Source organism: Strongylocentrotus purpuratus, unplaced genomic scaffold (assembly GCF_000002235.5).
Source record: "Strongylocentrotus purpuratus isolate Spur 01 unplaced genomic scaffold, Spur_5.0 spur5_scaffold_12, whole genome shotgun sequence".
In the NCBI taxonomy this organism is placed as follows: Eukaryota; Metazoa; Echinodermata; class Echinoidea; order Camarodonta; family Strongylocentrotidae; genus Strongylocentrotus; species Strongylocentrotus purpuratus.
The window spans coordinates 33272939-33298502 of record NW_022145597.1 but is presented as its reverse complement, the minus strand read 5'-3'; the positions used below and the strand labels follow the sequence as shown (position 1 = coordinate 33298502).

The window sequence follows — 25564 nt, the reverse complement described above, 5'->3', positions numbered from 1 at the left end:
AGGATGTCATTTAACACTAAAATCTGCAACCATTTTCAAGACAAAAGTTTTTGAAGACAAATATTGGTGAAGGAGTACAAAACTTGGGATATATGTTCTACGCAGAAAACCTAATTTTTGTATTCTTTCATCAATTTTTCATCAACAACAAAGAATAATTAATACTAATAATTGAATGTAGCCCTACTTATTAACTTTGTGAAATGCAAACAGTTGTAAAACATTGCTGAATTCACATTATATTAAATACGTGAATGAAAATTACATCAAAATACTATCGTTATACTTTCAACATACCCAAACATCAACTTCTGCCGTATTTTCAGCAGATCGAATGAAATCATTTTTAGTCGAGTGCAGTGCTTTCAGTATAATGGGCTGATATAAATTCAGTACAATAACTTTCGGCAGTTGCATAAACATCTAGACTCATTGAAAACAAATAATAATGTCCTTTGCTTTGTAATTGGACACATAATGTTATTTTAGTAACACAAGTCAAACCTGTAATCATGTAATCGTATGACAACAAAACTATAGCGCTATACTGAAATCATTTAGAATTTTGATCGACTCACCCTTTAATTTAGATACTATTCATGTATAAATAGATAAATAGATAAATAGATAAATAATTAAATAAGTAAATCAATAAATGAATAAAAAGATTAAATAAAATAATTAATCAGTTTAATGATAACTCATTATGGTTCAAGTGTTGATACCAAGTACTTCGAATCTCATAGACGCACGATTATGTGCTGTTACAGGATGAAACGTGACGTATCGTGCGGTTACTGGCTCAGGAAACAGTATTGTCACATATGTGGCTTCATCAAAATTTCCTGCATATGTCTGAAAAAGAACGAAAGCAATGGACAATGTTTAGTTCTAATAATGATGATAATAATGATGATGATGATGATAATAATAATAATGATACTAATAATAATAATAAACAATTGTTTTTATTAACCAAGAAAAGCCTCATCAGCATCACTGTTGCTATACCCAAGGGCCCTGTAATTCGAATAATCCCCGGAAACTTCCAGGTTCCCATTTACACCTGAGTGGAGAATGGCAAATGTTGATTAATTGTCTTGTCTCGAATCCCTCGGTATCACTCTTCCATGAGAAGTGCAATATGGCACAGAGATTTCATCCCCAAGGCACATAAATAATTGATTTTAATGGAACTGTTTCTATTTTTTCAATACTTTTTCAATTTCTTATAATTTTGCATACTAGGAAATGTCATGCATTGGATGTGTAAATTTATGTAGATATGGGAAAATGATTGCATGCAGAAAAAACAAAGAAATTTAAACAAAACATAAGTATATAAGTAATACAAAGAACATAAATAAAAAAGGAAGATGATAGATTTGCAACAAATGACATAAGCAATTTCTGGAACGCGAAAATGAAACTCACTTTTCGTACCCCACACTGCTCTTCCAGAGCAAAGGTCCAATTTGTATTGTCCCTTGAGTAGGAGATTTGGAATGACGTAACCCTTTTGTTTGTCCCGGTCCGTCCCTGTGTGATAACACCAGTTACCAAAGTATCCTCGCCGAGATCGACCTTCGTGTGATTTTAATGATAAAAAGAAGAAAAAATATTGATATATCCGATGGTAGATTATCTTGCATTTGATAACATTGCTTTGAATGAATGGCGCAGTACGGGATATTCATGTATATATTTATATATAATTAGTGATATGATAATCAAATACATGATCAAAGGGCAACAATTTATTGTCAGATAAACAAAGAACATTAACTAAACTGTGGAGATTTCACGGTGTAACAGTGATTAGCAATAATTACAAGTATTTAACTTGATCACCAACAAATAAAATTGAATGCCCCAAACAGGCCCACCGCGAGCGCCGCGTTTAATAATTTGAATGCACGAAGTAGGAACTTGTATTCACATTTTCGAATTTTCTTTTACCGAACATTAATAAGAGTGCCGATAAATGAGATTAATTGCTCGGATTTTGAATTTAAATGCCCGAATTCACCGGCGAGCGACCTCAATGTGAATTTGAATGCACGTTCATGAATTTGAATGACAACATTGCGAAATTGGCCGCAAAAACCTTTATTATATTTATAAAATATGTGATTTCAGACACTTCTTGAAATAATAATAACAATAATAATAATACTGGTCATAATAATAATGATGATACTATTACAAGTAATAATGATAATATTAATATTAATAATAGTAACAATAAATATAATAATATCAATGATAATAACAATAATATAGGATTTCCCGGCGAAATTCGCGAGTTTGTCATTCGAATTCATTTACTTTGCATTTAAGTTAGCGCAGATCGGCTTTGCCATGCCAATTATCATTAAATTTTCCCGTTTTGGTATTTAATTTAGAATTTTGGTCAAAGGTTTTCATAGATCTGTCATTTAATTTAGAAACTGCTTAACTAGCATTCAAATTAATCGTCACTTGTCGAGGCGTCATTTTTATCATTCAAATTAGTACCTGTTCGTATTCGAATTATGTTTATTCAAATTAGGAATGTTAGGGGGAAGAAATCCAACACACGTTTACAGTTTAAAAAAAATGCAATTAAATGCATGATTTGCCATTAGGGTCATTAATTTTGAGGACAATGCATATTGGTGTAGTCAGACATTGGGTAAAGAAGGGGCGAAATCAAGGGATATGGCATTTCTGCACGGACATTACAGTTTGTTATTCTTTATGTATGCATACTTCTAATCAGTTACCCAATAGATAGCCAGGTAAACCCCTTTTCTGGTTCTTCTTCTGGTAATCTTCAAAGGGCTATGCAGCCTAACACGAAGAGAAGGTTGATTTGTATATATTCTAGCTGTACACAAAATATTTTTTGATATGGAAACACTTCAATTCTAATCATCTCAATGCGCATTTAGACATGCTAGAGCAAATTACCTTGACCCACTTATTGTTGTCGTTAAGGTCGGAGGTCCATGCCCCGGCGGATCCCCCTGCAATGACAACGGCATTCAGCCTTCCTCTGTAAGCTTCACGGCCGGAAGTTGAGAACGATGACGAGGTCAAACTAGAGTCTGGTATCCGACCATCTTCCACGCCTAGCCCCTCACCGAGAACAGAAGGGGTGCAACCAAGTTTCGCATCGAGGTTCAGCGACGCTGCAAAAAAGAAGAATAAAGACCTTGTAACTAACGTTATTTTATTTCCTACTAATTTGCAAGGCGAGGTTGTCCTTTCAATATATTTTCCTTAAATATTATCCATGAAATCTACCCTGTCAACGAGCCATATGACATATTAATAATTACAAACGAGCAAGGAATACAAAACAAAACATCAACAAAAACAAATGGAGAGAAAAAAAGGGATTTGTAATTAGGAAATGGTTAATCTTAGTTAATCAATATTTAGCATGATTATAACATTAGAGGTATGTTGATTGTTCACGTGTTCATAACACCTGCCATGCACATTTTGCAATATTTTCCTGTATTGCTTGAGCCTGAGTGTGAGATGATGATTATTAATAATTACAGGAAAAATTCCTCCGTTGGGCCATGCATTATGGTTCAAGGCATGCTCACATAGAGGATTTTGTTATGTTAGGGGTCGGGGCAAAATGCAATGAATTATTGATAATTTATTGCATTTTCATTGTTTTTTTTAAATTTGTGGAGGCGTCGACGTAGTGTAGCCCCCGCTGCGTACAGTCATGATTTAGTGGCTAAGAAATGGCCTCGTTACTGTGAGCCCCCAGGATCAAAACTGTGTCGATGTGCTTTATTAGTGCCCTTTCATGAGGCATTACTTTTCATTACTGTCAGTTATGACTTAAGGGCGTAGGTCCCCTAGTTGATTAGCATAGTAGCATACACATGCTTTAGCAGTCACGCAAATTAAACACTCACAAATTATTATTCATTAAAATCTGAGAATGTATACTATTATCTAGATCTATTAGGAATAAATCATTGTCAAAATCATTCCATAAATTGGGGTAAAAATAATTATTCCACCATTATGACCAACAGTGTATATATATGTATATATATATAAACCTTTTCTTTCAGTAGTAGTCCTACTCTCCACCTATCTATTGCATTAATTAGAGGTCACTTTTGTCATTTTTACAAGGAGTAAACTTTCTCTTTCATTAACAGTCCTACTCTGCACTAACCTATGGCATCAATTAGAGGTCACTTTTGTCATTTTTACAAGGAGTAAACTTTCTCCAGGAAGCTCTACAGTCTTACTGTACACTTACCTATGGCGTCAGTTAGAGGTCCATACCCATATAGTTCCATCCTCAAAGAAACGTGACCGTGATTAGTCTTTGGATGTATCCGGAAAGAGCGTCCAACTATCGGCCTAGCAAGCGTGTGAGTCACATGGCTATCACGGTCATAATTTCCCGGAAATATCTATAAAAAACATATTAAAGTTATATTGCAAAGAAAACTCTTTCTTAATGAAGCTCATCGTTAGTCCATAACTCTATACGGCCTGTGCAGTAATACAGTGCTGACTACACACATTATGGCTTTGGAGAGCCAGTTATGATTATCATGGCAATAGTTTGTTTTTCTCACATTTGTTTTCTTCTCATTGCAAGTCCATATCTTAGTATCCTGAACAGTAATGTCTGAAACAACGAAGAGGTGATATATAGTAAGTTCCCTATCTGCATGACTTGATCAACTAAGATGTCATTTTCGTATGTTGTGATTCTTGTTTCTATTAATTCATTTTGAAAAATCCTTATTGGTTTATTAGGTAATCAAGGGGCCTATATTATGTAAAACGAAATAAGGAAATTCCTTTTCTCTCTTTACTGTTCCCCAGTTTTTGAGCTAAAACTAAGATACAGAACTATGTAAACTTATTGTTCATTTTTTTTTCTCCAGGAGAGCTGGGGTATATACTTCTGTTCATGATATAGATAATGGAATATGGAGGGTTTTTTTTCTTTCTTTTTTCATTTTTTAAAATCCCTCTATGTTAAAATGGAAAACTGTTTTTTTCTTTGGTTGTATTGTAGTTTTTTAAATTTCAGAATATATAGATTAATAACAATAATATAAATAACAGTAGGAACTCGTTATATCAAAGCATTGTTTCATAAGCTTTTACTTCAGCAAGACAATCCAAACGGTTTTATTCCTTAATAATATATACCATTTTTGTTTGTTTTGTTTGTTAATTTTATTTTCTTGTCAGCCCTGGCACAAAGAAGTTGTATTATAGTATAGCGATCAGTTTTCCATAGGCCCATGGAGTTCTAACGAGGTTACACTGTATATTTCTGAACATAAAGACCACCGATGAAGGTTCTTTTAAAATGTAAATGAGGAAACCGAGGCTCTGCATTTACCTCGACTGATCCAGAGTAAACGTTCAAATAATCAGTCCAAGCCATGTTGTCAAAACTAGAAGAAAAAGTGTATGACGTCACCCACTGATCAGCGTTATTTCTACCCTGTGTCGTTATGGCCGTTACGATATAGCTGGACTCGAATTGGACCTGCATCCATTGGTATTGGTCGGGCGGGTTTGCGATCCAGACTGTCGCAGAGTTCAGGCGGCCAAAACGGCTGCAGTAGGACGCCGCGTAGCAGGTTGATTCGGAGAAAGCCGAATCGGGAAGAGCACCACTCTCAAGGCCGAGTGGTTGACCAGATATACTACACGGGCTCACTGTTGGAAATAAAGTCAGGAAATAATACAAGCATATTATAGAGTAAAATAAAATTGCAAATAAAACACGAGAGTGAAAATTTATATTTCACACCATAGCATAAAATAGTCATAAAACAGTCGGTATACACGGTGTTCCAAAAAATGCAACGAGATTATGATATCTTAAAAAAGTATTTTACCGTCGTCGGTGAAATTTCGTAGGAGATAAATATTAGAACGCAAGAGACCGCCATTGTGATACTATACAGAGAAAACATTATTTTTGCAAAATTCACAATGTTTGAAATATTTACAAAGAGATCATTTGAATAGCATTAATGCCAATATAATTATATTAAGCGCACACCTTTAGCTTTTGTATAACCATAAAATCGTTATGAAATGTTTTATTCATGATTTATTTATACAATAATGTTTAATGATTTGGTTGTTGCTTATTGTTATTCATTTATGTTTCACATTCTATAGTATTTACAAAAAATTACGTTGCGTATATTATTTCTAACATTGTTATCTGTTGGTATTTTTATTCTTATTTCAAATCCAACAGAGGTTTTGGTTGCAATTAAGAAATAATAATAATAATGCTGCGTTTCATTACAAAAATGATCGCAAGTTAGTATTTTTCGGTTGAACTATTTGAAATTTACAGAACCATAAGGGGATACTACTGCAGGTTATCAACGAATTTTCATCGAAGATGGTCGAACATTTTTAAAGATGTTGCCAATCAAACTACCTCTCCATTTTGTTAGACTCCCTGTACAGGTAAAACAAATTTTCATTTTGATAAAGTTTCACTGATGAAGTTACTCTGTGTCAACTCTGTTTAGACGAGGCATATTATCATTATTACCATTATTATGATTATTATTATTATCATCATCATCTTAATCATAATCATCATTATTATTATTGTTTTTGCTTTAATAGTTATCATTACTATTAAAACTATTAATATTAGCATTATTAGTATTATTTTTTATCATGATTAACTTAATTATTATCATCATTATCATTACTTACCAGGGCAACACACAATGGAAATCATTTCGTGCTCGCTTATCCGCCCCACTTTAGTCTCACTGTACCAGCAGTCGGTAATGTTTGTGGCATTAGCAGGGCATTTCACTGATTCGGCTTCAGCAGGAGCATCGACGGACGAGGACTCATACAATGGACTGCTCACCGTCGCAAATACTCCTTGTTCAATAAAATTGAAGTAAAAAGTAGGATACCATAGTAGTTACAATATCATTTTGAAGAAAATAAATGCAAACCACAAGAAAATTTCAACATCATTGATTACAACAAGAACTGATATGTGATGACATACTCCAAATACAATTTGGGAAGGCTCCTGAAACAAAAGTTTTGAAAACTGGAAAGAATAAGAGAGGGATTCAGGTTGAAGAGGAAGAAAATCAACTATAAAATGGAATTTAAATCTCCAACTCGACCAGAATTGCAAGAGTTGCAATGGCAAAGGGTACATTCAATCAAATGAAATCCGTAATAAAAAAAATAAAACATTATCATGAAAACAAAAATCCGTAGCTTTAAAGCACGTCTGCACTAGTTTGAGCAGGAGGGATTAGACCACCCAGCGTGGTCACTGACAGGTGGCGATCTCACCATATCAGCTCTCAACTAACACAAGAAAAAGAGGATCATTGGGGACCAATGGTCACCGCTCAGGCATTGTTTTCTATATAGAGGGAGCAAGAAGCTACAAGTAGTGCAGAGGGGCTTTGAGTCATTATATCTAATTCGTTTTTCTCTAAAGGTTGGAGTGTTGGAAAATAAACAAAGAGCTTTAGAGAAGACTACAGGCCACAGAGACTTGGTTCTTGAAAAAGATTATGAATATATCATGATCAGAAAAAATAACTAATGAAGAGGTGTTCCGAAAAGAGCCAAAAAAAGGATAATGTCTTACCTTCAAACCCTAGATACTGACATGCCAATTGGGATAAATTCATGTTCCAATGATCTTGATGTACCAGCACGTACGTGTTCGGACTGGAGCGGGACGTTAAAGCAAGTGTTCCTTCATTTATCTTTTCACCAAGAAGCTTTAAAGAATGGATGGTTACATCTATATAGTTTACAATCAAAATAAGACAGGTATATTGAAAGAAAAAAGAAAGACAATGGAAGTCATTTAGTGACCAGGGAAAAACGAGTTTCTAACGAGACTTTACAGTGATGTGAAATGTCTTAAATATTTTATTTTCTCAGCTCTCCCATCAAACCTGAAAATACTAATTGGTTTTGCGTAGGGCGCTAAATTTACCAACTCAAATTTACATCATAGTTACTAAGTACTCAAATTGAAGTCGTATTAGAACACGTGTTGTGTAGATTATATCAATACAGTCAAACCTTTCAACTGAGGGCACCCAAGGAAACACTGGCCATTGTAAACAGGTGGCCTTTCTAGGTAGGTTCTATATTAACACACGTTTCTTCCTCAAGGGAGACAAACTACATGACGACTATAGACAGGTGACGTTATAGAGAGTGAGCCACTATTAAACTGGTTTGACCGTACCTCTTCTTTTGTATACTCGATGTATATCATGGTGGACTTCAAACCAGAGGCTGGTAAATTCTGTATCGCTATCCTCACGAGTACATGTAGAAAAAGGGTTCAACAAATGCTTGTCCCTCCCCCTTTAAAAAAACCCTCTGTATCCGCCTCTGTCTCACTTACCTTCCTCACACCTTTCATCAATAGAGCCATCTAAACAGAAGAACTTAATCCAATTTCGCTCTCCTCATCGAGTACCATGTAAGACAAGATTTTGACCAGGGTTTGCCCCTTTACCCTCCGAATAGAAGACAATAAATCCCTAATCCGTTTCTGCTTCTGTCTTACCACCCTCATATCTTTCACCACGATAGTTGTCGAAGCAGAGACAGTGATAACTGTCTTGCATTTGTTTACACGTTCCTCCATGCAGACAAGGGTTCGCCCCCCCCCCCTCTACTCACTTACAGGTACCTGACTCTGCCTTTGCAATGTCGTACTTACCACTCTTGCACCTTATTCTTGTTTAACCATGCTAGCCCTCTTATCTCGCCATGTTTGCTCTCCTCACAAGTACAAGCATCTCCATGTTAGACAAGGGTCTCCCCTCCCGTACATACATCCCAAATCCTTTACCTGCCTCTATACCCATGACTCACTTACTTTCTTCACACCTTTCACCACGGTAGCGATCTAAACAGAGACAAGTAAATCCTGTCTCCGTCTCCTCGCAAGTGCCTCCATGAAGACAAGGATTTGAGCGGCATGCTGGTGACAGAAATAAAAACATTGATATAAAAGTGAATACCAGAAGGTCTAATACATTCATAAAAACAGTTTTGTAGAAACAGGGGACACGAGGGTTTATGTCTCAACCAGTGGTTAAGAAATCAAAATAAATAAGAAAGCGAGAAAAGAGAGAAATAAAAAGGAGGTGACAGGAATTAAAACAAATACGCTTAGAACACTAGATCCCCCTAAACAGTAGCCTTGTAAGTTCTTATTTCGTTTTTAGAGTAAGTCCAATGCCCCTTCCCCCTTCCACCTAAACCAACAAAAGTGCCGGAGCTGTGCCTTAATTTTAATTCAAATTGACAAATGACCCACCATATGTGGGTTTCCGACACAGCTTCCAGTAAATCTGTGATTAGTTGTGCGTCATTTATTGATCATGTTTTTATTCAAATTTCATATAAAGGAATTAAAAAGAAATAAAGAAATCAGTATCATTATTATAGAAGCAATGGACTATTACTTTCGCGGTTGACATGTGATAACATTTGTAAAAATGGAAAGCTTGAGAGGATTACCAACAAGGTGGCACATGGGGCACGTGCCCCCTTAGTAAAAAGGCAGAAAAAAGAAGGAGGAAAAAAGAAGGGGAAAAAGTGAACAAGAGAACGGAGAGGGAAAACGAGTAAAGAGTAGATATAACAACCCATCAGAAGCCCATCATTATGATTAATGACCTGATACTGTGCTTCTTCCACCGAGTAAGTTTGGGTCACCTACTTGTTTACTTACAATCATATACATGTTCTCTTAGCAGTCAGGTAAAGCACTCCCCAAACATCATCAAAATATTGTATTATTGTAGATTTAGCATTCGCTGAATGAGGGAGAAATTCATCTAAAATATCCCCTGGAGTTTAGCTTTAAACAGAATCTCTCTAAAAAAGGAAACACAGGTTTGTTGTGAATTAATAAAGCAATCCAAATTATCTTTCTATAGCTTGTATTTCACTAGAAGCTCATTTCCTCTTTTTTAATATGACACCAGAACCATCATCACTTAGTACCGATTTCAGACAGTCTAAAGTAAAATTGTCAGACACCCAATTGTCCGAATGAGCAGATAGCTGCCACATTTGGTTCATTTTACTTTTCTTTAGGAGAGGAAAGGATATGGAAATAATTGTCATTGGAGATACACATGTTGGCAATCTAATCACAATGGAATAATCACACTAGGACCGAGAAGGCACAATTTGTAATGGGTATGAGTATGATGATGGGTATGGTTATGAATGATTGATTTGACATCATCATTGAGCCCTTAAGCTCCCTCCCCTGTAGAACAGCTACGTCATAATGGACGTGTAAGTAGCACAATACACTTTAGTAAATTAAATGTATGCATCATACATTATACCGAAATGGATTCACAGCCTTTTACGTGTAAATTTGTCATGTGTTTTGGAAAATTAAAGCAGGTTTTTCGGTCGGCGACTTTGTAAAGGGTGTATTATGCAACGTAATCATGCTTCAATAAAGAGAGGAATTGATTTATGTGGGCGTGATTCATTATATTTCAATTGCAGTCGAAATTTTATTTTCGTCTGAATCATTATTTATTATTTATTGTTTCCCTTACTTATTTTAGCTTCTACCTGGTTTTCCGTACGATACGTCAAAGATAGCTTGTTTAAATCTAATGAAATTCGATGCAATGTTAGATGTAGTTACTCGCCCTGTACTGGATTTTGTTTTCCCTTCAAGTCGACATTTTCATTGTACAGGACATGTGTAAACAACTAGCATATATGTGTCAAAAGACCCCTTCAATAAACTGTCAAACCGAAAAGAAAATGTATTGTTATATCAAATACTTTCCTTTGTTCAAGTAAGTTTCAAGCATTGGTTCATCTAATTTTCTTTGGGCAAAAAAAAATCATAGTACAAAATGCTTAGTTTATCATGTTTATAAAATATCAAGTCAACTGTTACTTGATAATTGAATTCACACTTTTCCTATATATATGTCACAGGTTCATTTGAAAATTTAAGTTTAAGTTGATATGTATATAGTATGCATTGGACATTTAGTGGAAAAGGTATTTTTAAAAGTTGACAAGAGCCAATTGAACTAAGAAAGCTTGCAAAATGGAACAGCACGAGACAAAAAAAGCCCGGAAGGCAAAAGATGAAATGTTTGGTGATATCAGAAGTAATTCTTGATTATCCAGGAAAGCCTTTTCAGCCTTAATGCTATTCTTCCTTGGGGCCCTGCAATTATCCTACAGTTATCAATGACAAAAGATTACTCATTTACATCTGGGTGGAGTTGGACAATATGTCTTGCCAAAGCACATTTTAGTGCCGGGCTACGATTCGAACCCTCTACGGTTGGTTTGAGAGTCAATCTAATTAGCCACTATAATTATCCCGACACCTCGTATCGGTGAATACATGATTGTCAATTATATTGAAAGAATGACACTTTCGGTAATATTATGCCTGGTCACAGTAGAAGTGCAATTCACAAGCTCTGATCTGTGTCATAATAAAAAGGATCTTCTTCTTCAGTGCTATATAAATATGAATTGAAACCAACTGTTTTTTCGGCTCCTGCGTTTTTTCTTCGGTTTAACATTAGGAGCGGATCCAGGAATTTCTCCCGGGAGGGGGGGGGGGGGGGGGGGGTGGCACACGGCGGGTAAGAGGACATATATATATATATATATATATATATTTTTTTTTTTTGAATAAGCGGGGGAGGGGGGGGGGGGGGGGGGGTAAGAGCACTTTTTTTTTTTGCTCCCGAATATTTGAAAATCGCGCCGGCCGCAAATTAGCTCTTTTTTTTTGGGGGGGGGGGGAAGTCCCCTGTGCCCCTGGATCCGCCACTGAACATGTCGTTATTCCGGTAGTTTGTTATTCCGATGGTTCGTTTATTCCGATGGTTCGTTTATTCAAAAGGTTTGTAATTCCAAAGGTTCTTATTTCAGACATTAAAATATTGCTCGTTATTCCGAAAATAGCGTAGAACCATGTATCGTTATATGTATTTTCTTGAATAAAGATGAGAATTACAACCCTTCAGAATAATGATACCTCTTTCAACCATGGAATTAGGAACCCCCTGGTGAAGAGAAATTCGATGTTTTTTCTCGGAAGTAGTAAACTACCAGGTTATGAACCTTCAGAAATACGAGGCCTCCCCCTTTTTTCGTGCCACCTCATTTCGGGGATTTGGCATGTAAATTCTACCTGGTTCGGTGCAATAGTAACGTCGGACATCGTCAGGAATCGGGACATCTGTTGGGAGGTCGGATATTAACCAGTCTAGATCGGGTTGCATGGGTTTCGGGATCAATTGTACAGTCTCACCGCTCTCCAGAGTAATCACAGGACATGACATCATGGACACATGAGGACAAACGTCATGTACGTCATATGATGCTACGATAAAAATTGATGAGAGAATGAATAGATTAATAAATACATCGATGAATAAATCATTAAACGAATTGATAAATATATAGAAGTAAACGTCAATTAATACATATCTGAATAAATGACTAAACAATTAGAAGAATAAACGATTGAACAAATAATCAAATAAATATTAATAAACATCAAAAGCAAAATGACTGAGCTATGTACGAGTTATGCAAATGTAAAACATGTACTACTGGCGGGACTCGAACCGCGGACCTTGTGATCCACAGTCTGGTAACGTATCTACTAGACCACGACACAAGTAATTAGTCGTTATACTCTAGATTTTTTTTAACGTGCCATCATTCACGTCTATCACTGTGGCTGACATTATAACAGTCGTACAAAAGCTTTGTAAAAAGAACCATCTATAATTATTTTAACAATTATTATTTCGTCATACGAAGAACAATGAACGGGGAAACCATTTTTTTTTATATATTTAGTATTCAGCTTGTGGGGTGGGGGTACTTTAGAAATGTTCTCCGTTCCCCGTGGGGTGGGGGGGGGGGGGGTCGGCATGTACAGGTATATGTGATACTAGGGACTTTTAGATTTGCTTGGACTGATACGTGTGACGTCCATTCAAGGCAGTGCATTAGAGGACGTCGACCGTAGCAATCCACATTGTCTTCGTGCAAATCTAAAAGTCCCAGTTATTGAGTGATCTGCGACGTAGTTTTTGAAAGAACAATTTCTGGTCCAACTGCTAAATCAATTTCAAAACAACTAAGCATGCGGATATACAAGAGATAACAGGTTCCTGATGGTGAGTGTGAATATATATATATATATATTTAATATATTTGATAATATGGAGGCAATCTGCAGAACGGCCTTGTAAATAATGAGAGACAACCATATGCCGTGTAAAAGGGAGGTTATAAAATACAAGTCTTCAATAAACTTACAAATATGATATGAGCCTAAATAATTACGTCCATAAAATGCAAACTAATATTAATAGACATGAGTGTAAGCCTTAACTTCAGAAAATGTGCAAGTTATACTGGGAATATATATCTAGGAAAGGCTTGTCTCTGGATCTGCTATTAAACTTCAATAAAGTTGTGTTCTCAAATCTTGCCTATCAAGTAAAATGAAAAATTTGATTAATTATTTCATTTTGAATACAAAACTTAGTAAAATGTACTCGATAGATTTTAGAACAATCTAATGTATGAATAAGAAGTTCAATTCTGATTTATTGTATGGAATTGTTTGGTTACATCTGGGGGTGGTTAACTCGGGGTGGTTATCCGGGGGTGGATGTCCAGTAGGTAGGTGTCCTAGACTATACGCAGGAAATTAACATGATGATTTCAAAGAGATTTCAAAGATTTCAAATTTATTCATGTTTCCAACAAAACATTACAAATCAATTATAAGCATTTAAAACAAATTTAAGAAATACATGTTGGAAACAGATGGGTCCACTAAAAAGCAATGCTTGTACAAGTGTGAACACCTCAAATGAAACTTAGGAATAATGAGTAATTAAATTATCTAATCTGTAACTACAAAAGGAACTACAAAATAGGGGAAAGAAAAAGGAGGATGCCAACAGAGACGAGAAAGGGACAAGACAATACTTTACACGACAAAGATAGAAGAACACGGTCATAATACCAAGAGTAGACAATGAAAAACAGAAGTGAGGGATCGAGGGTACAGAAAATAATACTAAATGATGAGCTGCATGTGGGGTTATTGATTATTGATTATTGCTTCATAATTGTGTTATAATCCTTCAGTTTGCCCCTAGTCTCATAAGGATGATAAATGACTTTAATATTCCAAAGTCAAATAGCTTGTACGCCGAAGTGAATTATGACATATTGGGCCAACGTCCCGTGTCGTTAGAATATAAATGGAAAGACCGAGCATTATGAACAAACGCTAATAAAAAGGGCAAATAATCGGCGACCACCAAACGAAAATGTATTTGTGTTTGCTGCGTGTGTGTGTATGTGTGTGTGTGTGTGTGGAGTGGGAGGTGGGTATTCGCACCAGCATAATATCTTTTTGAAATGACATGAAGTGAAACGTGGCTACATACAATACTTTTTGTAAATAGTATAAGGAAATAATAAGTGTACCCCCTTCCCACACACACACACACACCATCACAAGTTTGGTGGCTCCTGAGAAAAACGTCAAAAATAATGCATGAGGGTGTTTGTTCATATTCTTATTTTCATTTGTTGTCAACGGCTTTTATATAATGTTTGTAATCAAAATTATTTTTTTAGCTTACCTGTCGTAGGAACTAATATGTTCACGATGAGGAAACAGATTGTCCAAGGGTAAGCCTGGTGAAAGAAAAATGAAACATTGAAACATTGAATTATTGAATTATACCAAAATGAAGTTGGTCAGTGAAGCTGCAATATTCATTTCGTACAAAAAAAATTCTCTTTGCATGTTTCACTCTCCCTCTATTTCCGCTCATCCCTCTTTACAGCTTTCTTACTTTTCTCGCCCGTCTCATCTAGACCTCTCTCTTTTCCTCTTCTGTCTTTAATTGTCCGTTCAATTTCTCCTGTTCTCCCATCTTGTTATTTTCTCTCTCTTTTACAATTTATCTATTTCCCCCTTTTTTTTTCGCTGTCTGTATTTTTGCTTATATGATGCCTAAATTTGCATTGTTATATTGTTTTGTTCATGGTATACAAATAATTCATGTTTGCGAGTGAGTTAGCAAATACGCACTGCAGCCAGGTGAAATCACAGTGAACGAGACTCGTCTAGTTCATTGTCCATCTAATAACCAAGTACAGTGCATGTCACTAATGTACAAGCTTAAATAGTTTATAAGACGGGTCTACAGTATGAGTTTGAAGTCGACAAATTGACTAAAAATCCGATCAAAATGACAAGAGTCGCATATCATGGAGGCCGCCATTTGCTTTATTGAATTACGTCACATCCCAACAGAGGATGAATTACACTTCGCAATGAATGATCAGACTTTATCAAGACGTAAATAATTCTTCTAGTAATTGAGGAAAAAAACCATAGGAAGATATTAAGTTCGAAAATGTGCAAAAATACAACAAATAATGAGCCTCAGTACAATTTTTTTTTTATGTACCCTGTCTTTGCAAATTTATATATATATATATATATATATATATATATATATATATGTAAGAATCCATCACATATACAATAAAACAAACAAAAAACTCAATTTATGCACGCTTAGTTCGGGTCGCGGGAAAATCGTACACTGGGCGATGGGCTCACCAAATACCTGTAGACAAGAATCTTTCTTTCCATTGCGGTGAATATTTTTTTGGAAAATGTTCATTTTTTTATTGTGGATTTTAATCCGGAGTCAACGTTGTACTCGAAAAAACGAAATACACTGTTGGTCATAATGGTGGAATATTTATTTTTACCCCAGTTTAGGGAAGGATTTTTAAAAATTATTTATTTCTAATAGATCTAGATGATGGCATACATTCTCAGATTTTATTAAATATTAATTTGCGAGTGTTTGTTTTGCGTGACTGCTATCATATGTGTGCTACTATGCTAATCAGCTAGGGAACCTACGTCCTTAAATCATAATTGACAGTAATGAGGATTAATGCCTCACAAAAGGGCACTAATATAGCTGATCAGCACGATTTTTATCCTGGGGCCTCACAGTAACAAGGCCATTGCTTAGCCCCTGAATCATGACTGTACGCAGTGTTTGCTAGGGTACGCGGCCCCTTCCACAAATCCCCCAAAACGAAGAAAATGCAATAAATTGTCAAAAATTCATTGAATTTTCCCCCGGCCCCCTACAGGAAAAATTACTCTGTGTGGCCATGCCTTGAACCATAATGCATAGCCCTACAGAGGAATTTTTCCTGTTGGGGGCCGGGGGGAAATGCAATGAATTTTTGACAATTTATTGCATTTTCTTCGTTTTGGGGGATTTGTGGAAGGGGCCGCGTACCCTAGCAAACACTGCGTACAGTCATGATTCAGGGGCTAAGCAATGGCCTTGTTACTGTGAGGCCCCAGGATAAAAATCGTGTCGATCAGCTATATATTAGTGCCTTTTTGTGAGGCATTAATCCTCATTACTGTCAATTATGACTTAAGGACGTAGGTCCCTTAGCTGATAAGCATAGTAGCACACATATGATTAAGCAGTCACGCAAAACAAACACTCGCAAATTAATATTCAATAAAATCTGAGAATGTATGCCATTATCTAGATCTATTAGAAAAAATAATTTTTAAAAATCCTTCCCTAAAGTGGGGTAAGAATAAATATTCCACCATTATGACCAACAGTGTACGTAAAAAAACGATACTTTCTTTGATAAATTAAGTTTAGTTTTTCTCGATTGATAGCATTTATCTATTTTCCATCGTATACATTTCCCCTATTTCTATTATAACTAATATAAAATGCGCACTCCAAAGTTTAAAAAGAAATCGAAATATTTGTATTATGGTCGTGACCATAGGCTACTATTAGCAGGCCCGTGTAACCACTTTTGGATTGAATTACAAAACAAAACCATCAATCCTTTCACTTGTTTATTAATTTCATTATTATGAAAATACAGGTAAAAATAAATAGATAGTTAGCCTGTAAATTAAAACAATTCAGACACTTTTAAATCGTATCACTTAGCCACGACATCCACAACTCAAACAAACCTACTAGCAAAACCATATACTCACATACGTGTAAACACCACAATAACATACACTCACAAGTACACGCTCATACACCCCACAGCACCATTAAACAACCACGCACACACACACACACACACACACACACATCCCACCCCACCACGTCTACGCACAGATATATGCACACCACACAAGGATGCTACTAGCTTTTGTGTGCCTTGTCTGTTCCGGACAATTATTATTGTAATCAATAATAATATGTCGATTTATATACTCTACTGCGCTTAATACAAAATACCACATTATTACCCAGGCTGTTCCTGATTGCCCCGAAATAGGTTCGAAAGCATTCAAGTAATTTCTTCCTACCGGGTGCCTACTTACTTCACCTGGGTGGAGAATTACAATTTAGATTAATGACTTACAAAAGGACATTAGCACCTTGGAGGAACTCGAACCGAGAACAAAGCGATTCAAATTCCGGTGACGTATCCACTTGACCAAGACACCCCAATCATTATTATCATTATTATTATTATTATTATTATTGTTATCGTTATCATTAGTATTAGTATTACTACCACTACTTCCACTGGCGTACCTATGGGGGGGGGGGGGCAGGGGGGGCAGAGTGCCCCCCTGACGGGCTCCAGGGGAAAAAAAGAAAAAGGGGAAAGAAAAGAAAAGAAAGGGAAAGGAAAGAAAAAGAAAAAAGGAAAAGGAAAGAAAAAAGGAAAGAAAGAGAAAAAAGGAAAAAAAAGGAAAGAAAAAAGGAAGAAGAAGAGAAAAGGAAGAAAAAGGGAAAAGAAAAGGAAAGGAATAAAAATGGGGGAAAAAAATAAAGAACATGGCCGTAAGCACCAGGGGGGGGGGGCAGTTGACCCCAGATATTTTGAAATCGTACAGTTTTTTTCCTGAAAATGTAGTGTAGGCCTATACCAAATCCTTCAATTCTACTTTTGAAAATGCAAAAGTACCCTCATGACCAGTTCGGTCGCTCGAACTCCCTTCACTCCTTTTGCTTTTGAGATTCTTCGAAAACTTTTAACGCATCTTTCCCCCTTCCCCCATCAGAAAAATATTCCGCATACGGCCCTGAAAAATTAAAACAAATGAAAATAGGAAAATATAAGTGATATAACAAATTTGAAACTCTTCGCTGGCGCGAACTGCTTGCTAGCCTATTTTGTATTAAATTTTTTCACTTCCTCGTCCCCCTGAAAAAAGAAAAGGATTAGTATTGCCTAGAATACAATTGTGCCTGCCCCGACGGGCCCCGACCTGCAACCATGGCAACAATAACACACAATATATGTACCAAATGTTACTAAAAGAGACTAATTCATTTTTCTCGCTCGCTACACTCGCTCGCGAATAAAATGAATAGACATTGCTTTGGAAACAATTGTGTCCACCCTTGACCTGCAACAATATCATTAAAAATGGATGAGTTTTTTCGCCCTCTCGCCAAAAAGGAATTGAATCGCGTTAAACGCGATTGCGTCCATCCTGACCTGCACCAATAAAAACAAGTTTATTTATTAATTTCTATTAAAAGAGAATTTATTTTTTTTGCTTGCTCGCTATGCTCGCTCGCCAAAATGGAATTGACACCGCTAACGTGCCCGCCCCAACCTGCAACAACCAGTTAATAATTATGTACGAAACGTTATTCAAAGAAGTTTTGGTGTGCTCCTGCTCGCCAAAACTTAATTAACATCACCTTAGACATGATTGTGTAAGCCCTGCCCTGCAACAAAAAAATCTGAAATTTATGAACCAACTATCATTACAAAAATTTTGCTCGCTCGCTACGCTCGCTCGCCAAAATAGAAATAACACCGCTTTTAATAATCACGTCCCTGACATGGAACAATTAAACCAAGTTTATATACCATATTTTCCCTATAAAGAGAAGTGATTTTTTTTTGCTCGCTCGCTACGCTCGCTCGCCAAAATAGAATTAACACCGCTTTTAATAATCACGTCCCTGACATGGAACAATGAACCCAACTTTTATGTACCATATTTTCCCTATAAAAGAAAAGTGATTTTTTTTTTCGCTCGCTACGCTCGCTAGCTCGTGGAATTATGTGCCCACCACTAACCTGCTACAATATCATTAAAAAGAGAAATGTAGGGGGTTGCCTGCCCGCCAAAATGGGATTGACATTGCCTTAAACACGGTTGTGCCCGCCCCCTACCTGCAACAATGAAACAAATTTTATATAGCAATTCATTGAGAGAAAGATGTATTTTCGCTCGCTAGCTAAAATGGGTATAAAATCACCCTAAACACAATATTGTTCCCGCGCCCTGCATGGGACAATTGAACCAAGTTTAAGTGGCAATTATTAAAAAAGAAGTGATTTTTTTTCTTGCTCGCTACGTACACTAGTTTGCAAAAAAATGAAATTAACGTCGCTAACAAGGGAATGTTCCCACCCCCAACTTGCAACAATACCAGTTTATATACCAAACGTTACTTAAAGATTTTTTTTGCTCGCTCGCTCGCTCGCCAGAAGTGAAAATTAGCATCGCCTTTTTTGTTTGTTTCGGTCGCTTGCCCCCCCTGACGGAGTACCCCAGGTACGCCACTGACTACTTCTACTACTACTGCCATCTTTATTATTAATATTAGAGGGTTATTGGGTATTCCTATATCACTCATGTAATATAAAACATTGTCTCATTGTTGTTCCCGGTTTTGTCCGTCTCTCAATGTTTATGTGTGATCTATTATCAAAAGAATCTTTAATTATGTCTGACCGGTTAAGTATGAACTCGGTACATTTTTATACATCCGATCCGTGTTTATATTACATGAGTGAACAGGTATATCCGGTGAAATTGATGAGATCCCTAAAACAATAAAAGGCATTTGCCGAATAATATATAAAAATTAAATTAAAAACAATAAGAAATGATAAAATAATATATAAAAAGGGGATATATCATGAAACTTTTCGTACATGATCGATCTACCCTCGACAGTAACTATCAACATTGTGAAACATAAGGAAAAGCACCTTTTCTATAAATTTCAAACCCGGCATTACGTCTCATACATAATTTTTCACAAGTGTTTTTGTTTTACTAAAAATAATCAGAAAACCTTTTATTCTCACCTTCATGATACTCGTCCCTCCTTGTTTACCGTAAACAGACATGATGATATTCGATCGCTGAAAAACCCCAGTTGTAAAGTCTAATGGTGTTGGCATATCAACCCATAAATGCGGGATATGAGTATGCCAGTGTCTTTGATGAATTACTGGCGAAACGAAAGGATTAGCCCGGTCGATTGCAAAAATGGGGTAGCATATATTGGCGACTAGTTTAGTGGCGACATGAATATGCATTATTCCCCACGTCACAGATGTGCGTGCGTATGTCACATACTATTACACTAGTACCTTGGTACGTACGTTGCTCCGGAATGAAGAGAAATCACTATAAAGGACAAAGCACTCCGTGAGACCAAGTACAAAAAGAGAATTAACTAGACATGGAATACTTGTTTGGAACAAGTATAGGTGGGCTGTTTCAACTGAATTTTAGATAAAATAAAGCCCAAAAAAAACAGAGAATTAAAAATAGCAGTACGGTCCTCAGAGCGACATCATCTCCCTAATCTAGCTAGTTTTTTTAATAACATAGAGAAGAAATCCTTTCCAAAAGGGGTTACATCTATGTGTCATCAAATTAGATTCGAGTTTTCATTAATGCATTATTCTTTCGTGGCTACATATAAAAAACTTTCAAAAAGATGATTTGTAGAAAAGAATAAGAAAATAAAACAGGTGCACCAAGCAGCTCATTGTACTTACTGGGTATAACCAAATGGACACTTTTTGTCAGGTACTTTTATTTTGCTTAAATATCGATAGTTGACAGCCAGATATTGTACAAAATGTCTGGATTCGAATTAGATGGTTGAAGTTGTTTTTATTTTTTCCTTATTTTTTTCATTGCTTTCAAGAAGATAATTTCAAACGTGGGTTAAAATCTACCCCATACAAATTTTCATTGTAAACAGTGGTCTATGAGAGTGTAGGCCTATGGCGCTTGTGGCGAACAATAGCCCTTTACAAAATCTTTCATCCGGGCCTGCAAATTGTGAGGTTTGAAGAGCATAAGGCACTGGTTTTTTTAACTATGACCAAATACCTAAATGACCCTTTGAGAGCCTGAAACTTTCCAAAGATAAAGAACTAGAAATCAGTAACAACTTTTTCTAGTAGCATGGACCTAGGTTAACCTCCCATAGCTTAACGAAAATTTTTCATCGTTGCTTTATGCGCATGAGGTATCCCTGAACAGCAAATTGTTTACGGAATTTTTTAACAAAATTGACATGCCATTTTGGTCGGAGCTGAAAAAAATATATAGCCACAAACAATATGGTTTTTTTTCTATTGATAATTAATGAGCATGAGTGGATCTTAAAGAAACTTAACAGTAATCTGAATCAACTCCCCTATTTTAATAGAAAAGTGCAATTGAAAATGGCGTTTCGGACGTTACATTTTCCGTAAACAATATAGACCCTCATTTAACCCACTAGAACAACAAATTAATGAGATTGTATATGGTTTGAGTGAGTTTATTAGTTGCTCCAATTGATTATATTAAAAGAAAATATAATTTAATTATAGTAGCGCTTATATTAGAAATATACTCAAAATTTGAAAAAGTCGTCTCATTTTCCGTAAACAGTTTTGTAACGTCCGAAACAATTTTCAAGTTGAAGTAGCAGAAAATATATCAACAGCAGGATATATCTATCATCACATTTTGTTAACATCTCATTGCAGCTACCCACCAAAACAAAGAAATTTGCAATACATTACTACAATACTATTTTATAGTTAAAACCAATTTTCCGTTAACAGTTGTAACGTCCGAAACAAATGTAACGTCCGAAACAAAAAATACCAATAAAATGATAATAATCCATATTTTAAGGTATCTAGAGTGAATAAATCATTATGAAATAAATTATTATAAGTCTTAACACAAGTCAAAACACAAATCAGGTCTTTCAAATCCATTAATTTTTTGTAATCACAAGAATGGTGTTTCGGACGTTACACAATTTTATTGTTAACACAAAGTCGACAAATTTCACCTAATTTTCGATCATATCTGCAAGTTACGATTTCACAATGGACACTCCTGTTAAAAACACTATTTTGATGATTTTTTCAGATTTAAATATAAAAATGTGTAGAAATATGATGCCAAAAATCAAATAATCCGTAAATATCTAAATTTTCTGCAAAATTGACTTATAAAACATAAAATATTGAAGCCACACTTTGTGATGCAAGGCATGGCTGGCTGCTTCAATATATCCTTAATTGTAATTTATCAGAAAAAATCTCAACAAAAGTGACTCATAACAAATATTCAGACACTTTAACAGCACTTTCTGGTATGCTGTTAGCACGTTTCGGACGTTACATTAAACTGTTAACAGACATTTTCATACTTTAACTAGTTCAAATGAGGGGCAATGATAGATGTGAGAATAGCAAATTTCATTTGTTCAACCTCTCCTTTTGCTATAAACATTGGTGTGTGTTTGCAAATCATGAGGTTTTCATTTTTATAGAGGTTGTTCCAAATTATGTCATATAACCAAAGATTGTATGGTCAATTTACACTATCTGGTAGGTTACAAAAATAAAAATCACCCACTTAAGCAATACCCAGTGTGCATGTTCATGACATGGATATGATACAGGTATATGAAGTTGATAAAATCAAGCAAATTAAAATGTTTTTCTAAAAAATTTATGAAAAATATGTATTTTCATCTGAAAATACATTTTAAAAAGGGCACCCAGTACATGTAACTAATCTATGTAGAAAGGATTAATACTGCCATTATCCAAAACTGGAATTGGCATTTACACTTAATAATGATAACAATTTATCAAGCAATTTTATGAAATTGGCTTGCACACTACATGACACACTCATTGGTTGCATACATGTACAATTGATGAGCACAAAGGCTTCCATTATAAAATATTAATCAGTAATCAGTATCTGATACCTATTCTAGAAACTTGTACAACATAATGTTGACATAGCTGTAGATCTGCCAAATTTCCAAATGACAAGAAAATGGATTACCAATTTGTGGGGGTAATTAAAGCATGAACATGAAAATAAGGTGTAGCCTCTTCAAAATTAATTAATTCATAATTTTATCCTTTCATTGGATGAACTACCCTCAAATGTAATAGCCTTATGTACAAATACTTTTCAGTTTTCAAATGCTTGACCCTCATAACAAAATGTACATGTTAATGATCATTTCATGATCCTAAAGATATAGTGACTTCCTCAAATTTATGCAAGAATATCGGGATGTACAATGAATTAGGATTCCCATATTTCTTATTACTTAAATGACTGGGGATACTTTTATATACTTTTATTTGTTAAAAGTATTTTTGTAATGTTTTGCTTACACTGTACATACTGTACATGTATGTGATAGTGATATTATTGAATGACACACTACATGAATCTAGTTTTAGGCAAAGTACAAAGCAAGCCGATTAAACATCTATGTTGTAAAGTTTGAAGAAATTGATGATCTGATTGAAATGTTCACATCTTGTAACATCCGAAACAAACTATAGCATATATTGTACACTGTTGTTCATAACCTGCAAAAGAGAGTATGTTTGTAACTGAATTTTCTAGGAGTTGTGATGACTACAATTGCTATTAGCTCCATATTTCACTTTGTTAGATCACATAAGCATTTTTAACTACACGTTCCTGCATGAAATGAACAGTATACCTTACATAAATTGAGTAGTCGATGAAGACAATCTAGGTGTATATGCAAAACTAATTAAAACTACACAAGTTTTTCAATAAATTTTAAAGAAATATTTGTCTGCAAACAATTAATGTAACTTAGGTCAATAATACTTAAAGAAAAGCAATTAACTTGAATAAAGTTATGATGTTAACAGTGTGTAACGTCCGAAACACCAGTGGTATGACATATCAAAATTATTAGGCAATGCACTGGTTCCCCAATTTTTTTGGATGTATTTAACTTATACCATCAGTTGTTATAATAAAATCAGTTTGACCTAAGAAAAAAGCATTTTACCTAATGAAATAAAAACTTTTTATTGTCAAAACCCTAATTTGGAGCTATTTTTCACTTTCAAGGGACACAAAATCTGTATTTTTCAAGATAGAAACTCAAAAATTTGCATGAATAATCTCTGAAACATATTCTTAAAGACCAACATATTTGTTGATGAAGTTAATAGCAAATGAGTTTTATATCACAGTTATTAGATATGCTATAGTTTACAATAAAATTGTAAAAACTCAAAGTATTCATATCTGGTGAATAAATAAGGAGATAGATTAAGGTCCAAAATTTGCATTTCTCAAAAATATGAATAGTCCTGATCCTAAAAATACATGTTTGAAGTGAGTAAACATGATTTCATTTCAGACCCTATTGTGGACACATTTGGTATATGTTAAAAAAACCAGTGCCATAATTGCATATTGATACCGTGATGTGATGGTAGTTAGTTTCTTGTCTTTTCTCAGTTAAAAATGCAGATCATGTGCAGAACCCCCCACCCTGGTTGTACTCAAAACTGTGTAGATATCCCTACGACAATAAACCGAGCGCCACCGCCATCGAGCCAGGAGGCATAATAATCTTCTTTTGTTTATCTATAGACCGAGGTTTCCTTGGTTTATATAGGAAAATGCAGAGGCAGTGCTACCTAGGGAGCAGGGGGCACAGTGCCCCCACTTTTTCTAGTACCCCAAAAGTGCCCCTTTTTACATAGGAAAAGAGCCCCTATAATTTTTTAAGAATTACCTCTATTACTTCGTAGAAGTGCCCCTTCCCCTTTTCACCTCTTATAAGTGCCCCTTTCGTTTCGACACGTCCCCCGTTCCTTCGACAACTTCCCATTTTCCTTTGATAATTGCCCTATTCAAATATGAGAGGTGCCCTTTTACTTTGACAAGTGCCCTTTTCCCTCCTGATAAGTACTCCTTTCATCTCTAATAACTGCCCCTTTATTTAACAGACGCCCCCTTTCCTTTCTAATAAATGCTCTTTTTCCTTCTTTGTAAAACCGTAGGTCTACTTTTTTAATATATCAATGTCCACTGGTATTTTCCCAAGCAAAATTGAAATTGCGAAGATTATTCCTGTTTTTAAAAAGGACGATCGTCATTCATTAAAAAATTATCGACCAATATCATTCTTGCTCATTATAAGTATCGGCTTGCATGTTGATGTAGGTATACAGTAGGCTCGCGGTTGCACTATGTGAGAGAGAGAAATGATTGGGAAGTCCTGAGAAGGACTCTCGATAATCTTTCTCTCTTGAGTGTGTGTAGTCCTGAAAAGGACTGTAGGTGTAGTCTTGAAAAAGACTG

General features: G+C 35.5%; 1 protein-coding gene across 1 annotated transcript; it reads right to left on the bottom strand.

Moving 5' to 3' along the window:
* Positions 1–711: 711 nt before the first annotated feature.
* On the bottom strand, positions 712–20413 carry LOC100887827 (lactadherin-like). Its single transcript, XM_030981508.1, has 10 exons — positions 20242–20413; positions 14724–14778; positions 12236–12427; positions 8909–9013; positions 6739–6912; positions 5387–5709; positions 4280–4436; positions 2953–3173; positions 1435–1584; positions 712–855 (listed from the first exon to the last, which is right to left on the bottom strand). The coding sequence occupies exons 1-10, from the start codon at positions 20335–20337 to the stop codon at positions 712–714; spliced, it is 1617 nt and encodes a 538-aa protein (XP_030837368.1). The 5' UTR covers positions 20338–20413.
* Between the last annotated feature and the right edge of the window lie 5151 nt (positions 20414–25564).